Source organism: Onychostoma macrolepis, chromosome 25 (genome assembly GCF_012432095.1).
Source record: "Onychostoma macrolepis isolate SWU-2019 chromosome 25, ASM1243209v1, whole genome shotgun sequence".
Classification (NCBI taxonomy): Eukaryota; Metazoa; Chordata; class Actinopteri; order Cypriniformes; family Cyprinidae; genus Onychostoma; species Onychostoma macrolepis.
The window spans coordinates 11,249,348-11,266,067 of record NC_081179.1 but is presented as its reverse complement, the minus strand read 5'-3'; the positions used below and the strand labels follow the sequence as shown (position 1 = coordinate 11,266,067).

The 16,720-nt window shown below is 36.1% G+C and overlaps 3 protein-coding genes across 6 annotated transcripts; 2 read left to right on the top strand and 1 right to left on the bottom strand.

Moving 5' to 3' along the window:
* Positions 1-15: 15 nt before the first annotated feature.
* atp6v1e1a (ATPase H+ transporting V1 subunit E1a) lies at positions 16-3,502 on the bottom strand. Its single transcript, XM_058768067.1, has 9 exons — positions 3,318-3,502; positions 2,018-2,083; positions 1,825-1,934; positions 1,681-1,747; positions 1,495-1,584; positions 1,113-1,181; positions 910-1,004; positions 741-828; positions 16-653 (listed from the first exon to the last, which is right to left on the bottom strand). Exons 1-9 carry the CDS (start codon positions 3,348-3,350, stop codon positions 591-593), a joined length of 681 nt encoding a protein of 226 aa, XP_058624050.1. The 5' UTR covers positions 3,351-3,502; the 3' UTR covers positions 16-590.
* Positions 3,503-3,646: 144 nt separating this feature from the next.
* Positions 3,647-8,484, top strand: LOC131534925 (carboxypeptidase A2-like). Of its 3 annotated transcripts, none has more exons than XM_058768050.1 (11): positions 3,647-3,765; positions 4,075-4,325; positions 4,425-4,506; positions 4,616-4,750; positions 4,887-4,985; positions 5,076-5,177; positions 5,260-5,361; positions 5,850-5,969; positions 6,071-6,448; positions 6,551-6,635; positions 7,373-8,484. In XM_058768050.1, the coding sequence occupies exons 2-11, from the start codon at positions 4,261-4,263 to the stop codon at positions 7,558-7,560; spliced, it is 1,356 nt and encodes a 451-aa protein (XP_058624033.1). In that variant the 5' UTR covers positions 3,647-3,765; positions 4,075-4,260; the 3' UTR covers positions 7,561-8,484. The 3 variants fall into 3 exon arrangements, with proteins under 3 accessions (XP_058624033.1, XP_058624034.1, XP_058624032.1); XM_058768051.1 differs by having other exon boundaries at positions 3,647-4,325; positions 6,071-6,167; positions 6,249-6,448; XM_058768049.1 differs by having other exon boundaries at positions 3,647-4,325.
* A 1,519-nt stretch (positions 8,485-10,003) lies between these two features.
* On the top strand, positions 10,004-16,254 carry LOC131534926 (carboxypeptidase A2-like). 2 transcript variants are annotated; one of them, XM_058768053.1, is made up of 11 exons: positions 10,004-10,909; positions 11,010-11,091; positions 11,201-11,335; positions 11,478-11,576; positions 11,669-11,767; positions 11,844-11,945; positions 14,346-14,465; positions 14,567-14,663; positions 14,745-14,944; positions 15,028-15,112; positions 15,749-16,254. In XM_058768053.1, the coding sequence occupies exons 1-11, from the start codon at positions 10,845-10,847 to the stop codon at positions 15,934-15,936; spliced, it is 1,272 nt and encodes a 423-aa protein (XP_058624036.1). In that variant the 5' UTR covers positions 10,004-10,844; the 3' UTR covers positions 15,937-16,254. The 2 variants fall into 2 exon arrangements, with proteins under 2 accessions (XP_058624036.1, XP_058624035.1); XM_058768052.1 differs by having other exon boundaries at positions 14,567-14,944.
* The last annotated feature ends 466 nt before the right edge of the window (positions 16,255-16,720 follow it).

Below are 16,720 nucleotides of genomic sequence, written 5' to 3'. Positions count from 1 at the left end.
AAATGTTTCAAAATATAAATAAAATATATTTGATTTATTTCTCTGTGGTATAATGCAGTTGTACTACAAATGAAAACACAAGTACAGAGGCATCCATATTTTAAGACATCAAATGAGGGTTTCCCTTTTCCAGGGAAAACCTGATAGGCTGCTAGCTTAGCTAACAACACTCCAAGCAAAAACAATGTAAATTCCTGAGTGCTTAAAGCTTTTTGTTCAAACAGGCGGAGATGAGATGTCAGGTGTCCACTTTCCCTACAGATGACATGATTTTCAAACAGAAAGCGCTAAATAAACACTCAAAGGAGAGGTATAGGGTGACATAAGCACACATGATAAGCCTTTCATTTTAAACCACTTTCTTTGGCTTGTTTTTTTTCCAAGAAAAACACAAAAGAAAGAGAGAAAGCAACTTATTGCTGAAACATGATCAGTTGAATTTCCTGAATTGCAACAGAAACTTCAGAAAATCCACAAAGTGACCTTAAAAAAAAATAAAACTTCCCATCCAACCTTGTTGTCACTTTATCAGGGCTCTTGAATCTCACTGTTCTCCAAACTACCACTAAAGCACATTTAGTATCAGACCATTAGTCCATAAACTTGCGGTTTTGGTTGGCACCAAACAGTTGCACTCTGATCTCAGGCATCATCTGTAAAACAGAAAAGCAAAGAACATGAGGACCTGAATACAACAAACAGTTTTTATCCAGTTTCTTCAATGTGATTGGATTCGCTACCTGTTGCGCTAGAAGGTCCAATCTGCTCTCCAGTGTGTTGGACACCTTGATTTTGCCATCAGCGTTATAGACTTCAACACCTCCTGAACTGAGGATGCATAGCATGAACAGTTAACACGTCTAATTATGTATAATAAGCCTTTTTTTTAACAAAACTGAGTGATCTTACATATGAGGGGGCAGGAAGTTGTTTTCGTCGATGCGCACTTCAATATTATTCTTTACTGCCTCTTTGTAGATGGGGATGTTTTTCTTAACAGCAGCCTATTATGAACAGGTATATCAACCTCTTTAAAAATGTAAAAGGTTTGTATAGTTCATATGCATGTTGCAGAATATGATGTAAACAGATCGATGGTTAATATAGCTCACCTGCACCATCGCTACATCTTCCTTTCTGCACCGAACTATAACCTTGGGCTCCAACAGCTGATAAAATCCCTGCCAAGGCAAAAAGAAAAGGTAATAAATTAGTTATTAATCATAAAAGTAATAAATTGTGAAATATTATTACAACTTAAAATAAAGGTTTTCTATTTTAATATATTTTAAAATGTAATTCATTTCTGTTGTGGCAAAGCTGAATTTTCAGCATCATTACTCCAGTCTTCAGAAATCATTCTGATATGCCGATTAATTATCTACTGAAACATTTATGCTGCTTAATATTTTTTGGAAACTGTGATACTTTAAAGATTCTTTGATGAATAAAAAGATAAAAAGAAGCATTTATTTAAAATAAAAGTCACCTGACCTGTAACACCAGCCCCTCCAGCAGTGTCAGGTACTCATTTGGGTTTTTGGCAATGTTGGCCAGCCGTTGTTGTGCTTCATTAATGAGATCCTGCAAAGAATCACATGAGGAAGATGAAGGTGAGATTTCTTGCAATTCTATAAAAGTATAAACGATAGAAATGTCAAAATTACACAATCACCATACCTTAACCATGTCATCACGTGCTTTGAGTACCTTCAGTCTGGCCTGGTTCATCAAATTCGACATTTGGCTGCGGATTTGAATGGAGACGTTATTAAATAATCTAAAGAAGGTCTCATGTTACTCATTTAAAGACCTAAAACTCACATTTTCTTCTGTTGTTCAATCTGTTTCTCTTTCTTCTCATAGTACTCCATTATCTTCAACCTCTGAGTCTGTACCAGTCGTCCTTTTTCGATATTAAACTCTTCTTCTGCCTGCAAGCCACATACGCAGGATGCTCCAGACAAATCCAGACCATATTCATGCACTTACGCTAATCACTGCATTTATACTTTACCTTTGCATCTATTTCTTCTGCCTTCTCATTGGCTTCCTGCTCAATAAAGGCCATCATGTGTTTGATCTGGAGAGATGCAAAGAGATCGGTGTCAATAAAAGAGCAAAGCTACGTTAAATTACAATGTAAGAGTTTCCAAGCCACTCTGATCCTTCATTGAGATGATGTAATAAAATAAAAGGCGATGAGGGTAGAAAATGATGGGGAAATGAGACTGAAAGTGTTGCATCAGTGCTGTTGGGAAAGTCCATGGATGTGGGATGGACAACTGAGATTTCCTCTTTTGGCTTCATAAGAGACAGTATTAAACGCTCACACAATATTAATTAATGCACTCTAGATTTGAGATGGTGCCTTTGTCCTCTTCAAAGTGAATGGAATATAAAGAGATAATAAATAATAATAAAATCATGCATTTTATTTATATACGCCTTTCAAAACACTTAAGGACACATTACAAACAATATAAAATTCATAACAAATATGTGACCCTGGACCACAAAACCAGTCTTAAGTCGCTAGGGTATATTTGTAGCAATAGCCAAAACTACATTATATGGGTCAAAATTATAAATTTTTCTTTTATGCCAAAAATCATTAGGATATTAAGTAAAGATCATGTTCCATGAAGATAATTTGTAAATTTCTTACCGTAAATGAATAAAAACTTAATTTTGATTAGTAATATGCATTGCTAAGAACTTCATTTGGACATCTTTAAGGTGATTTTCTCAATATTTTGATTTCTTTGCACCCTCAGATTTCAGATTTTCAAATAGTTGTATCTCTGCCAAATATTGTCCGACCATAACAAACCATACATCAAGCTTGTTTATTCAGCGTTCAGATGATGTATAAATCTCAATTTCGAAAAATTGACACTTAAGACTGGTTTTGTGGTCCAGGGTCACATATGATAAACAACATCAGCGTTATTAAAATATAATCCTATGATTAAAGCTGAGATGAGTTTTAAAAGTAATGAGACTTTCACATTCTTAAAAAAATGTTTATCTAAATATCAGTTCAGATTATACCAAAATAATGACACTTTTTTTTTTTACCAGTTATTAGTTTATAAAACATATACAGTGTAAAATTTGTATCCTAAACGTATTCCATCAGATTTGTGCCTGTAATGTTTCGTTATATAAGTCATGGGACTTCAAAAGTGCAGCGTATTCGTGTAATGAGCCTTACAACAGACATTTTTATACTTTGGCTACCTGATCTGAAATATAATGGTTAATTAAATCAACTCTAAAGTTAGTTTATGAACTTCTGGTTTTCTTAACGTTACCTGTTTCTGTACGGCGGCATCGCTGAGCGCCATGGCTGATGTTTTTAAGGCTCTGACTGCGATCTTAAGAGAGATTTATCAAAGGAAATATTTAAGACTAACTTTGTAACTACTAAATTAAACTATCCACTACTTTATTTATATAACTAAAATCAGCAGGACTAAACTACTGTTCCGCCAAGCGTCAGCTGACAAGGATGAAGGGGTCACGTGATTTGAAGCGTCACGTCCGAGTTAAGACTCCGCCCATTTTCCATTTTCTTGTTTGAGCTCTGACTTCAAACAGACTTTATGACTTGCTGTGTGCAGTAGGTTATTCATTCTTAAAAAAGTTGCAATTGTGAACAACTGTAAGAAAATATATTTAATCCTATTAAACGTTCAAGACTAAATATTATGATAAAAGGTAATTTTCTCAATGGGGAACCCTGTTGGACCACTTGCTACAGTATGTCTCCTTGTACCCTACTTCTGCAGACATGTATTTCTGAATGACTTTTTAAAGGCTAGCATTTGATTGTCATTGTTTGCACATTTAAAGTATTGATTAAAATCCAAGTAATGCTAAATATATTTAAGTTTGAAACTAAGTAAGTTAGCGAATACCTAGATAATTTCTCGCCTTGACCTTCGGCCTTGACATGAGCAGCTGTGAAGGCTAGTATCTTTCACTCTTGATTTATACACGCTATAAAGTGGATTTCATGTGAGTTTAAACTTTTCTTTGTCCCTCTTCTTATTTATTTTTTTCACTGAGAAACACAAAGCAATGCACACCTGGAGCAGATACACATTCAAAACTTGGCTGCATCAGGTGACAAAAGTCACATTAACCTGCATCAGCACTGATATTACTGAGAACTCAACACATGTCTCTGAGTGTATAAGAGCTGCTCTACATGAAAGAGACCTACAGTAGAGATCATTCCCAGAACAGGAGAATATGAGACTCTATCTAGCAGTCTTTGCGCTCTTGGCCGCAGTTCACTGCGAGGAGCTCATTAATGGGTAAGTTCAGATACTTTTTTATTCTTTTTGATTTATTAACGTATGTCAGCCTTGTTTCTTGTTTAAAATGTCAAATTGTCTTTTTTTTTTTCTTAATAGAGACCAAGTTCTCAGAATCAATGCAGAATCTGAAGACCACATTCAGATTTTGAAAATGCTGGAAAGAGACGTGGATTCTGGGGTATCTGTTACATCCCTGCTGACATACTTTAACTTTTGTTTGATCATAAATGTGCAATATGACATGGAAATCTCTCAGATTGTGGATTATATATTATGTGATCCTCTAGCTGGATTTCTGGACTCATGGCTTCTCAACTGAACGGCCTGTTGACATCCGTGTGCCTCACTCCAGTCTGCATGCTGTCAAGGACTTCCTCAAGAAAAACAACATCCCTTTCACTGTCATGATCAACAATGTGCAGGTGAGTTATTTACAAAAATCTGTTGCCTTTGCACAATTTGTAGAAGAAGATCAGTGATTGATTATAATCCTATAAATTCCAATAGTTGTGATTTTTGGTAAAGTAATAGTAATACACAACTTTTTCTGTGTCTCAGGAACTTTTGGTCAGAGAGAGAGAAGAAATGGCTCGCAATGCAGAAGTGGAACGCCAGACCAAGGGTTTTGACTTTGCTGCTTATCATGACCTGGAGACTGTAAGTACATGGGCTGACTTTTGCAAAAATCCATGCACAACAATATTTATAACCTAACAAAACATCTGAATTTCTTATTATTCCTTTCAGATTTACAATTTTATGGACACCCTTGTTGCAAGTCACTCTAACCTGATCTCTAAAGTGAATATTGGCAGCACTTATGAGAACCGTCCCATGTATGTCTTGAAGGTAAACAGATCATATGCTTATAAACTCAGACTGACATCTACATACCACTATCTGATTTGTTATATAATTATAATGCATCCAGTTCAGCACTGGTGGAGAGAAAAGACCTGCAATCTGGATTGATGCTGGAATCCATGCGAGGGAGTGGATTTCTCATGCGACTGCAGTGTGGCTTGCTGACAGGGTGAGTGAGATTGCTGAAGAATTATACCTTTAGTGTTTGTTTGTCATAGTATATTCAGAGCTATTTTCTTGTTTTTTTAATTTTTATTTTCTGACAGGAAAGATGGTATCTGCCAGCACATTTGGTTTTTGTAGTTCACTTGCTATTACACATGAGCTCCATTAAAAAAACAAAAAATCAACAAGATGCCCTGTTTAAGATGCCAACTGTCAGGTAAAAGGTCCATTAATAAATGGATGCTTAGAGATTCTTTTTAGCAAGATTTTATTTCATTTTATTTATTATTTTAATGGTATGTGCAAGATCTTTTATTATTTAATATTTATTTATTTATTTTTGAATTTTCCAGAAAGAGAGCTCACGTGCAGCCACAATTAACTTTTTAGCAAGATCTTTTATTTTATTTATTTTTATGTACTTTTTTTTATTTAGTTATTATTTTCATTTTGTAATATCTTTTTAACATTCTGAACCTTTTGACTCTGTAGATTGCCACAGACTTTAAGGAAAACCGTGCCCCTGTGCCCAGTATCCTTAGTAAAATGGATATTTACTTGATGATTGTGGCCAATCCTGATGGATATGTCTTCACTCACCGCTCTCCCAATGTAAGCAGCCATTCACTGGTTTGCCTAAAGCACAAATAAATATTTAGAAGCATTTTATAAGCTTTTATAATTGCATAAATTGCTAATTAACATTACTTTAGGAGTTTTACCGTTTGTGGCGTAAGAGCCGGTCTGCGACCTCTAACCCCAAATGCCAAGGTGTCGACCTCAACAGAAACTGGGATGCTGAATTTGGTGGTACATTCATATTGTTGTTTTCTCTTGTTGCAACAGATCCGAATGGCTTTGCTTTATTAAATGTGCCTACATTTTCTCTAGGTCCTGGAGCAAGTGATGACCCCTGCGCTGAAGACTACCGGGGTCCTTCTGCTCAATCTGAGATTGAAGTGAAAAACATTGCAGATTTCATCATGAGCCACGGCAACTTCAAATCCTTCATGACCCTTCACTCTTATAAGCAGCTCTTAATGTATCCGTATGGCTACAGTGGCACAGATGCTCCTGACCGGACTGAACTGGTATGCAAATCTACTCCCATAAACCTCCTTGGCTTTCTGAATCTTGTCTGTTTTATGATCTCACAGTGATATTTTTTGTGTCTGTTTTTTTTTTTTTTCAAGCATGACGTGGCCTCACAGGCAAGCAAAGCCCTCAATTCCTGGCATGGCACCGTTTATAAAGTTGGAAGCATCTTCCACATTATTGGTAAGCGGATTGTGGGAGTGGATCTGTTTTACCACTTACCAAGAAATGGAATATCCCATTTAAAAGTATAGATTACAAAAAGTGTGTTAACCATTTTTCAGAGATTTTAATAATCTAAACAATCTTTAAAAGGTTCCATTGATGTTAAAGGTTCTTCATAGAACTATTGATGCCAGTGAAGAACCTTTATTTTTTTTTTGTCCGTGTTCTAAATTATGCATGGTTTTGTGATTGGTTTACATTACACTGAATACATTTTAGTACAAATTGCATTCAGTGACCATATTTGGCAAGATTTATCATCATCATAATCATAATTCATAATCCATTCATCTTTTCTCATTCAAACTCTATATAGCTACAGCCTGTTTTCCACTTTGGTTTTAAATTTATTTGCCAAAATATAACAGTAAAGTATGCTTAATTAGACAACGATGTGCTTTATTTATCAATACTTACTGAAGAATATTCAAGATATATTCTAGAAGACGTTGTCCAAGCAAAACAACAAGTAAAGCGTATTCATGCTCAGAAAAAATGGTTCAAAAGTTGGCTGTATATGTACCTAAACAGAAGAGTTCACTCAAACATGAAAATGTGACAGATGATGAGTTTGTTTCTTCTTCAGTTTGTTATGGTAGAATGTGTTGATTTGAAAGGTCAATTTGCACGTTAGACATGACTGAAGAGTTTTAAAAAAGTGGTCTCAGTATTGCAAAATGCATGCTTCTTTTCAGAACCAGCTAGTGGTGCAAGTGTTGACTGGGCTTACCAACGTGGCATCAAATATTCCTTTGCTTTTGAGTTGCGTGACACTGGTGAATATGGATTCCTCCTGCCTGCCAACCAGATCGTTTCCACTGCAAGGGAGACGTGGTATGCTCTCAGATACATTATGCAGTATGTTTGTGATCACCCTTACTGAGAGAAATGTAATGAAGCTTCAATAAAGGTCACAGAGAATGCTATGAAACATGTGTCATTTGATATATTGCGCTTCAGCATTGTCCATAATGCCTTGATTCAATTTTGACAGAGGTCAGAGTTTGTATCCAGTCCTTTATCGTTATTCACAATGCAAACAAAGTCCTCAAATCTATTTTGTGATGGTTAGTGTTCAAATTTGTACAATAACTTTTATAGCAGTTGACATTTAAAAAAAAAATCACAGTATTTTTGGGGTCAAATCTGCTGAGTTTTGTCTTGTTCAACCTCAACAGTCTTTATGGCAGCCATTATAAGGTTAGCTATACCTATTAACTTATAAGAAGTGTTATAAGACGAGCAAGTTTTCACATTAATATCTTAAGTGATTGTGCATCACTGGTGTGATTCCCTTCTCCTTCTCAGGGGAGAGTGGGTTTTGCAATGTGTTTTTACAAGCATATGTGGACCCTGGACCACAAAACCAGTCTTAAGTCGCTGGGGTATATTTGTAGCAATAGCCAAAAATATACACTGTATGGGTCAAAATGATAGATTTTTCTTTTATGCCAAAAATCATTAGTATATTAAGTAAAGATCATATTTCATGAAGATATTTTGTAAATTTACTACTGTAAATAAATCAAAACGTCGTTTTTGATTAGTAATATGCATTGCTAAGAATTCATTTGGACAACTTTAAAGGCAATTTTCTCAATATTTAGATTTTTTTGCACCCTCAGATTCCAGATTTTCAAATAGTTATATCTCGGCCATATTGTCCTATCATAACAAACCACAATGGAAAGCTTATTTATTCAGCTTTCAGATGATGTATAAATCTCAATTTTGAAAAATTTACACTTAAGACTGGTTTTGTGGTCCAGGGTCACATACAGTGGTGTGAAAAAGTGTTGGCCCCCTTCCTGTTTTTAATTTTTTGCATATTTGTCACACTTAAAAGATTCAGATCATCAAACAAATTTTAATATTACACAAAGATAATGCAAGTAAATACAAAATGCAGTTTTTAAATGGTGATTTCATTTATTAAGGGAAAAAAGCTGTCCAAACCTACCTGGCCCTACATGAAAAATTAATTTCCCCCTCCTATTAAATCATGAAAGAACTGTGATTAACCACATTATTTTAGAAAGCTGAGTTAAATTTCACTAGCCAAACCCAGGCCTGATTACTGCCAGACCTGTTGAATCAAGAAATCCCTTAAATAGAATCTGTCTGACAAAGTGAAACATGTTTAAAGAGCAACACATCATTCCGCGATCTAAAGAAATTCATAAACAGATGAGAAACAAAATAGTTGACATGTATCAGTCTGGAAAGGGTTATAAAGCCATTTCTAAGGCTTTGGGACTCCAGCAAACCACGGTCAGAGCCATTATCCACAAATGGAGAAAACTTGGAACAGTGGTGAACCTTCCCAGGAGTGGCCGGCCTACCAACATTACTCCAAGAGCGCAAAGACGACTCATCCAGGAGGTCATAAAAGAACCCAGAACAACATCTAAAGAACTGCAGGCCTCACTTGCCTCAAATAAGGTCAGTGTTCATGATTCAACAATAAGAAAGAGACTGGGCAAAAACAGCATCCATGGGAGAGTTCCAAGGCAAAAGCCATTGCTGACCAAAAAGAACACAAAGGCTCGTCTCACATTTGCCAAAAAATATCTTGATTATCCCCAAGACTTTTGGGCAAATATTCTGTGGACTGATGCGACAAAAGTTGAACTTTTTGGAAGGTGTGTGTCCCGTTACATCTGGCGTAAAACCAACACAGCATTTCATAAAAAGTACATCATACCAACAGTCAAACGTGGTGGTGGTAGTGTGATGGTCTGAGGCTGCTTTGCAGCTTCAGAACCTGGATGACTTGCCATAATTGATGGAACCATGAATTCTGCACTCTATCAGAAAATCCTGAAGGAGAATGTCCGGCCATCAGTTTGTGACCTCAAGCTCAAGCACACTTGGGTTATGCAGCAGGACAATGATTCCAAACACAGCAGCAAGTCCACCTCTGAATGGCTCAAGAAAAACAAAATTAAGGTTTTGGAGTGGCCAAATCAAGTCCAGACTTAAATCCAATTGAAATGCTGTGGCATGACCTTAAACAGTCCATTCATGCTCAGAAACCCTCCAATGTGGCTGAATTAAAACAATTCTGCAAAGAAGAGTGGGCCAAAATTCCTCCACAGCGATGTGAAAGACTCATTGCCAGTTATCGCAAATGCTTGATTGCAGTTGTTGCTGCAAAGGGTGGCTCAACCAGTTATTAGGTTTAGGGGGCAAGCACTTTTTCACACAGGGCCATGTGGGTTTGGATTTTGTTTTCCCTTCATAATAAAAAACTTCATTTAAAAACTGCATGTTGTGTTTACTTGTGTTATCTTTGATTAATCTGAAACATTAAAGTGTGACAAACATGCAAAAAAACAAAAAAATCAGGAAGGGGGCCAACACTTTTTCACACCACTGTATATGGTTCACCATTGATCAGTCCAGCCTTGTCTCTGTATGTCGCTCATACACTAGGGTTTACCATCGAGAGGTCTGGCATACTTTCATCAGAATTTTGAAGTGTCATAGTTAACAGGAAGTGGTTGTGTCTCAGCTGACACCATTATTACAGAAGGCAAAGATAGATACAGATCAGTTTCAGAATAAACTATTTCCATACCCAGTTAACTTATGCATCAATAATGTTGTGATTACAAATAATTCAGCCTGCTTTGGATTCATTTTTTTTTTAGACGTGAATAACACTGAATGACTGAGAATCAATGTTTTCTTTTTAATTTAGGTTTTTCTGGTTCCTTGTCCCAATTTTGTTTTTATATCTTTACATTTATTAAATGACTCTCTTTCATGTATTTGTGGTCCAAATAACAGGTATCTCCATCCCCCGTTTGTCATGGAATTGGCAATTTCCATGTCATTTGATATAAAAGGTCCATCCCTATAGGGAAAGGATCCTTGTGTACATTTCCTCTTGACCAACCAGCAAACATAAACATACTAATGCACGAGAGGAAGGGGAAAAAACTGTGGCCTCACACCTTTCAGTTGACTTTACAACTCAGGCCTAGACCTAGAGCAGTTCTCTGAATATATTGAAGGAAGTTCAAGGGTGTCACTTAAGTATGCAAGTCATCATATGGTTAGAAGAGCCGTAAAAAGGGTAAAACTTCAACGGTTTCTGAGTGTATAAGAGCTGCTCTACATGAAAGAGACCTACAGTAGAGATCATTCCCAGAACAGGAGAACATGAGACTCTATCTAGCAGTCTTTGCGCTCCTGGCAGCAGTTCACTGCGAGGAGCTCATTAATGGGTAAGTTCAGATACTTTTCCTCCTTTTATGACTTATTAACGTATGTCAGCCTTGCTTCTTGTTCATAATGTATAATTGTCTTTTTTTTCTTTCTTAACAGAGACCAAGTTCTAAGAATCAATGCAGAATCTGAAGACCACATTCAGATTTTGAAAATGCTGGAAAGAGACGTGGATTCTGGGGTATCTGTTAAATCCCTGCTGACATATTTTTACTTTTGTTTGATCATAAATGTGCAATATGACATGGAAATCTCTCAGATTGTGGATTATATATTATGTGATCCTCTAGCTGGATTTCTGGACTCATGCCGTCTCTACTGAACGACCTGTTGACATCCGTGTGCCTCATTCCAGTCTGCATGCTGTCAAGGACTTCCTCAAGAAAAACAACATCCCTTTCACTGTCATGATCAACAATGTGCAGGTGAGTTATTTACAAAAATCTATATACAAAATAACATTAATAAACTACACAATTTGTATAAGAATGTCAACCATTGATTATAATCCTATAAATTTCAATAGATGTGATTTTTCAGTAATACACAACTTTTTCTGTGTGTCAGGAACTTTTGGTCAGAGAGAGAGAAGAAATGGTTCGCAATGCAGAAATAGAAAGCAAGACCAAAAGTTTCAGCTTTGCTGCTTATCATGACCTGGAAACTGTAAGTACATGGGCTGACTTTTGCAAAAAACATGCACAATCTTATTTCTAACCTTAAGAAAACATCTGATTTTTTTTAATCACTCTTTTCAGATTTATAATTTTATGGACACGCTTGCAAATCACTCTAAACTGATCTCTAAAGTGAAGATTGGCAGCACTTATGAGAACCGTTCTATGTATGTCTTGAAGGTAAACAGATGATATGCTTATAAACTGATATCTACATACCACTATCTGATTTGTTATATATTTATAATGCATCCAGTTCAGCACTGGTGGAGTGAAAAGACCTGCAATCTGGATTGATGCTGGAATCCATGCGAGGGAGTGGATTTCTCATGCGACTGCAGTGTGGCTTGCTGACAGGGTGAGTGAGATTGCTGAAGAATTATACCTTAAGTGTTTGTTTGTCATAGTATATTCAGAGCTATTTTCTTGTTTTGCTAAACTATTATGGTAAATATAAGAATGTAAGACTACAACCCGAATTCTGGAAATGTTGGGACATTTTTTAAAATTTGAATAAAATGAAAACTAAAAGAATTTCAAATCACATGATGAATCACATGAGCCAATATTATATTCACAGTAGAACATAGATAACATAAATGTTTAAACTGAGAAATTGTACAATTTTATGCACAAAATGAGCTCGTTTCAAATTAGATGCCTGCTACAGGTCTCAAAATAGTTGGGACGGGGGCATGTTTACCATTAGCATTAGCATCTCCTCTTCTTTTCAAAACAGTTTGAAGACGTCTGGGCATCGAGGTTATGAGTTTCTGGAGTTTTGGTGTTGGAATTTGGTCCCATTCTTGCCTGATATAGGTTTCCAGCTGCTGAAGAGTTCGTGGTTGTCTTTGACCTATTTTTCATTTAATGATGCGCCATATGTTCTCTATAGGTGAAAGATCTGGACTGCAGGCAGGCCAATTCAGCACTACAGTTCTGTGTATTAAATGCCGCTTCATTTGAAAGCAGGTGATGGAGATTTACAACTAATCACGGAACCGGCTTTACTGACAAGATGCGCATGACAATCGCATGCAATATATCGTGCAGCCCTAGTCCTGCTGAAATAAACAAGGCCTTCCCTGAAATAGACGCCGTCTGGAGGGGAGCATATGTTGCTCTAAAACCTTTATATACCTTTCAGCATTCATAGTGCCTTCCAAAACATGCAAGCTGCCCATACCGTATGCATTTATACACCCCCATACCATCAGAGATGCTGGCTTTTGAACTGAACGCTGATAACACGCTGGAAGGTCTCCCTCCTCTTTAGCCCGGGGGAACCGGCGTCCGTGATTTCCAACAAGAATGTCAAATTTGGACTCGTCTGACCATAGAACACTTTTCCACTTTGAAACAGTCTATTTTAAATGAGCCTTGGCCCACAGAACACGACGGCGCTTCTGGACCATGTTCACATATGGCTTCCTTTTTGCATGATAGAGCTTTAGTTGGCAACTGCAGATGGCACGAAGGATTGTGTTTACCGACATTGGTTTCTGGAAGTATTCCTGGGCCCATTTAATAATGTCAGTGACAGAATCATGCTGATGAGTGATGCAGTGTTGTCTGAGGGCCCGAAGACCATGGGCATCCAACAAAGGTCTTCGGCCTTGTCCCTTACACACAGAGATTTCTCCAGTTTCTCTGAATCTTTTGATGATGTTATACACTGTAGATGATGAGATTTGCAAAGCCTTTGCAATTTGACGTTGAGGAATGTTGTTTTTAAAGTATTACACAATCTTTTTACGCACTTTTTCACAGATTGGAGAGCCTCTGCCCATCTTTACTTCTGAGAGACTGCCTTTCTAAGACATCAATTTTATGTTACAGACCTGATGTCAAATAACTTAATTAGTTGCTAGATGTTCTTCCATCTGAACCTTTTCAAAATTTCTTGCTTTTTCAGCCCTTTGTTGCCCCCGTGCCAACTTTTTTGAGACCTGTAGCAGGTATCAAATTTGAAATGAGCTAATTTAGTGGATAAAAGTGTATAATTTCTCCATTTAAACATTTGTTATGTTCTATGGTGAATAAAATATTGGCTCATGTGATTTGAAAGTCTTTTAGTTTTCATTTGATTCAAATTTAAAAAACGTCCCATTTCCGGAATTCGGGTTGTATATTTTTCTTTTCTGATGGGAAAGATGATATCTGCCTGCACATTTAGTTTTGTAGATCACTTGCCATTGCACATTAACTCTATATATATTTTTTTTAAATCCTGTTTAAGATGCCAATTATTGGGAAAATGTTCCTTATTAATAAAATGGATGCTTAGAGATTCTTTTAATTCTTTTATTCATTTATTTTTTACTTTTACGCACAGTTGCAATCTTTTTTCTAATTTTCAGCAAATACAACTCAGGACAATGAATTTTTTATCTTTTATTTTATTATGATTAATTTATATAATTTAATATTTTTATTTTATTATGATTTTTTTTTATTTAGTTTAATTTATTTTATTTTAAGCAAAGGGAGCTTGTGCAGCAGCAATGAACTCTGAAACTAGTTTATAGTAGCATTCGTGTAAGCTTGACTTCAAAATAAACAAAACATGACTGTTTAGTGTTTGAACGTTGGGCCAATGTGCTGACAAATCAAGTACAGAGTGATAAGTTGCTAAAACAGTCTCAAGAAAATTACAAATTCAGCCAAATCTGAAAGAAGAAAAAATAGTTCCTCTTAGGTGATTGAATAAAAGTCTACATAACATAAAGTTAACATTCTGAACCTTTTGACTCTGTAGATTGCCACAGACTTTAAGGAAAACCGTGCCCCTGTGCCCAGTATCCTTAGTAAAATGGATATTTACTTGATGATTGTGGCCAATCCTGATGGATATGTCTTCACTCACCGCTCTTCCAGTGTAAGCAGCCATTCACTGGTTTCTGTAAAGCACAAATAAATATTTAGAAGCATTTTATATGTTTTTAATACTGCATAAATTGATAAATAACATTACCTCAGCCGCTTTACCGTTTCTGGTGTAAGAGCCGGTCTGCGACCTCTAACCCCAAATGCCAAGGTGTCGACCTCAACAGAAACTGGGATGCTGAATTTGGTGGTACATTCATATTGTTGTTTTCTCTTGTTGCAACAGATTCGAATGACTTTGCTTTATTAAATGTGCCTACATTTTCTCTAGGTCCTGGAGCAAGTGATGACCCCTGCGCTGAAGACTACCGGGGTCCTTCTTCTCAATCTGAGATCGAAGTGAAAAACATTGCAAAATTCATCATGAGCCACGGCAATTTCAAATCCTTCATGACCCTTCACTCTTACATGCAGTTCTTAATGTATCCTTATGGCTACATCGGCATAGATGCTCCTGACTGGCCAGAACTGGTAAAAAAAAAATCTATGGTCTTCTTCTGAATCTTTTCTGTTTTATGATCTTACACTGATATTTTTTGTGTGTTTTTTTCTAGCATGATGTGGCCACAAAGGCAAGCAAAGCCCTCAATTCCTGGCATGGCACCGTTTATAAAGTTGGAAGCATCTTCCACACTATTGGTAAGCGGATTGTGGAAGTGGTTATACTTTAACCACTTACCGAGACATGGAATTTCACATTTAACAATATAGATTTGTCAAAAAGTCTGTTTTATGTTTTCAATGCCATAGAAGAAATTTGAGGTTTCTCAGAAAATCAGTAAACAGTTACACAAAATACATTTTAGTTCAAAGTGACCAAAATCAAGTCCATAATCCATAATAACGCCTTCTCCAAAGCAAATTTTCACTTTGGGTAAACTATTCCCAATTTAGGGATAAATAAGATAAAAATATGTACCTTTAACCACCCCAGTGACAGCTTTTATTGTTGTATATTTTGAAGAACAGTATCACAAAATGTTTGATTTACAGATCATATCGAAAGGCCTACACTGTAAAAAAAAAAAAAAAAGTTGAGCGAACTTAAAAAAAATTGTTTTACCAGCTTCAGCAGATTTTTGAGTTTGCTCAACTTATTTTTGTGGGAGATTCTCAAATTTTTGTTGTATAAACTTAAAACGACAAGTTGAGAAAACTCAAAAATCTGCTGAAGCTGGTCGCCTTAAAATTTTAAGTTAAAAGTGTTATGATATCTATGTAATATCCAGGAATAAAAAGTTGTCTCAGTATTGCCAAATTCACATTTCATTTCAGATCAAGCTAGTGGTGCAAGTGTTGACTGGGCTTACCTACGTGGCATCAAATACTCTTTTGCTTTCGAGTTGCGTGACACTGGTGAATATGGATTCCTCCTGCCTGCCAACCAGATCGTTTCCACTGCAAGGGAGACATGGTTTGCTCTCAGATACATTATGAAATATGTTTGTGATCACCCTTACTGAGAGAAATGTACTAAAGCTTCAGTAAAGGTCCTAGAGGATATATGAAATGTGTGCCGTTTCAGATATTACGCTTCAATGTTGTCCAAATAACTCAGTTTTGACAGAGATCTATTACATCCCAAATGCCACTCTTCAACCAAAACCCATCTCTTCAGTCAAAATTTTTTTTTTTTCAAATTTCTCAGATCCAAATCTTTTGCCTTTTGTCTTGTGTAACTTCAACTGTCTTTTGGCGCCTCTTAGAATGACTACCTACCTATGAACTGTTTTGATGTTTTAAGCACAGTTTAAACAAAATGTCTAAATCTATAATAAACTAACAAACAATATAACCAGTAGGTCTACTTGTGTTTTGTTGATGCACCATCCAATACTGGTCTTAAAGGGATAGTTCACTGAAAATGACAATTCTGTCATTATTTACTCTCAACCATATTGTTACAAAACAGTATGTCATTCTTTCTTCTAAAGAAAAAAGGGGTAAAAAGTCATACAGGTTTGGAACAGCCTGAGTAAATAATAACAAAATATTAATTTTTGATGAACTATCCCTTTAAAGGAAAGCATTTAGCAACCGAATTATAACTAACATTGTTTGAAAATCCAAAAGAGACATGTATACATATACATAAAAGTAAAAAGAACACACACTTTTAAGACCCAAGCATTTTGTTTTGAATTACTTTGAGGGTTTTTAAGTGTTAAAACCTCCCATAATTCATGTATTGTTTCCACCATATTTATATATAAAATCTGGTGTATACTGTACATTATTCTGTAACAA

Excerpts from the sequence above, each read along its gene's own strand:
- LOC131534926 (XM_058768052.1), top strand. The coding sequence starts at position 10,845 with ATGAGACTCTATCTAGCAGTCTTTGCGCTCCTGGCAGCAGTTCACTGC. Across the intron at positions 11,577-11,668 it reads CTTATCATGACCTGGAAACT|ATTTATAATTTTATGGACAC; the intron begins GTAAGTACATGG and ends CACTCTTTTCAG. Across the intron at positions 11,946-14,345 it reads CAGTGTGGCTTGCTGACAGG|ATTGCCACAGACTTTAAGGA; the intron begins GTGAGTGAGATT and ends TTGACTCTGTAG.
- LOC131534925 (XM_058768050.1), top strand. The coding sequence starts at position 4,261 with ATGAGACTCTATCTAGCAGTCTTTGCGCTCTTGGCCGCAGTTCACTGC. Across the intron at positions 4,507-4,615 it reads AAAGAGACGTGGATTCTGGG|CTGGATTTCTGGACTCATGG; the intron begins GTATCTGTTACA and ends GTGATCCTCTAG. Across the intron at positions 5,970-6,070 it reads TCACTCACCGCTCTCCCAAT|GAGTTTTACCGTTTGTGGCG; the intron begins GTAAGCAGCCAT and ends ACATTACTTTAG.
- atp6v1e1a (XM_058768067.1), bottom strand. The coding sequence starts at position 3,350 with ATGGCGCTCAGCGATGCCGCCGTACAGAAACAG. Across the intron at positions 2,084-3,317 it reads ATGCCGCCGTACAGAAACAG|ATCAAACACATGATGGCCTT; the intron begins GTAACGTTAAGA and ends GCATCTCTCCAG. Across the intron at positions 1,935-2,017 it reads CAGAAGAAATAGATGCAAAG|GCAGAAGAAGAGTTTAATAT; the intron begins GTAAAGTATAAA and ends TGTGGCTTGCAG.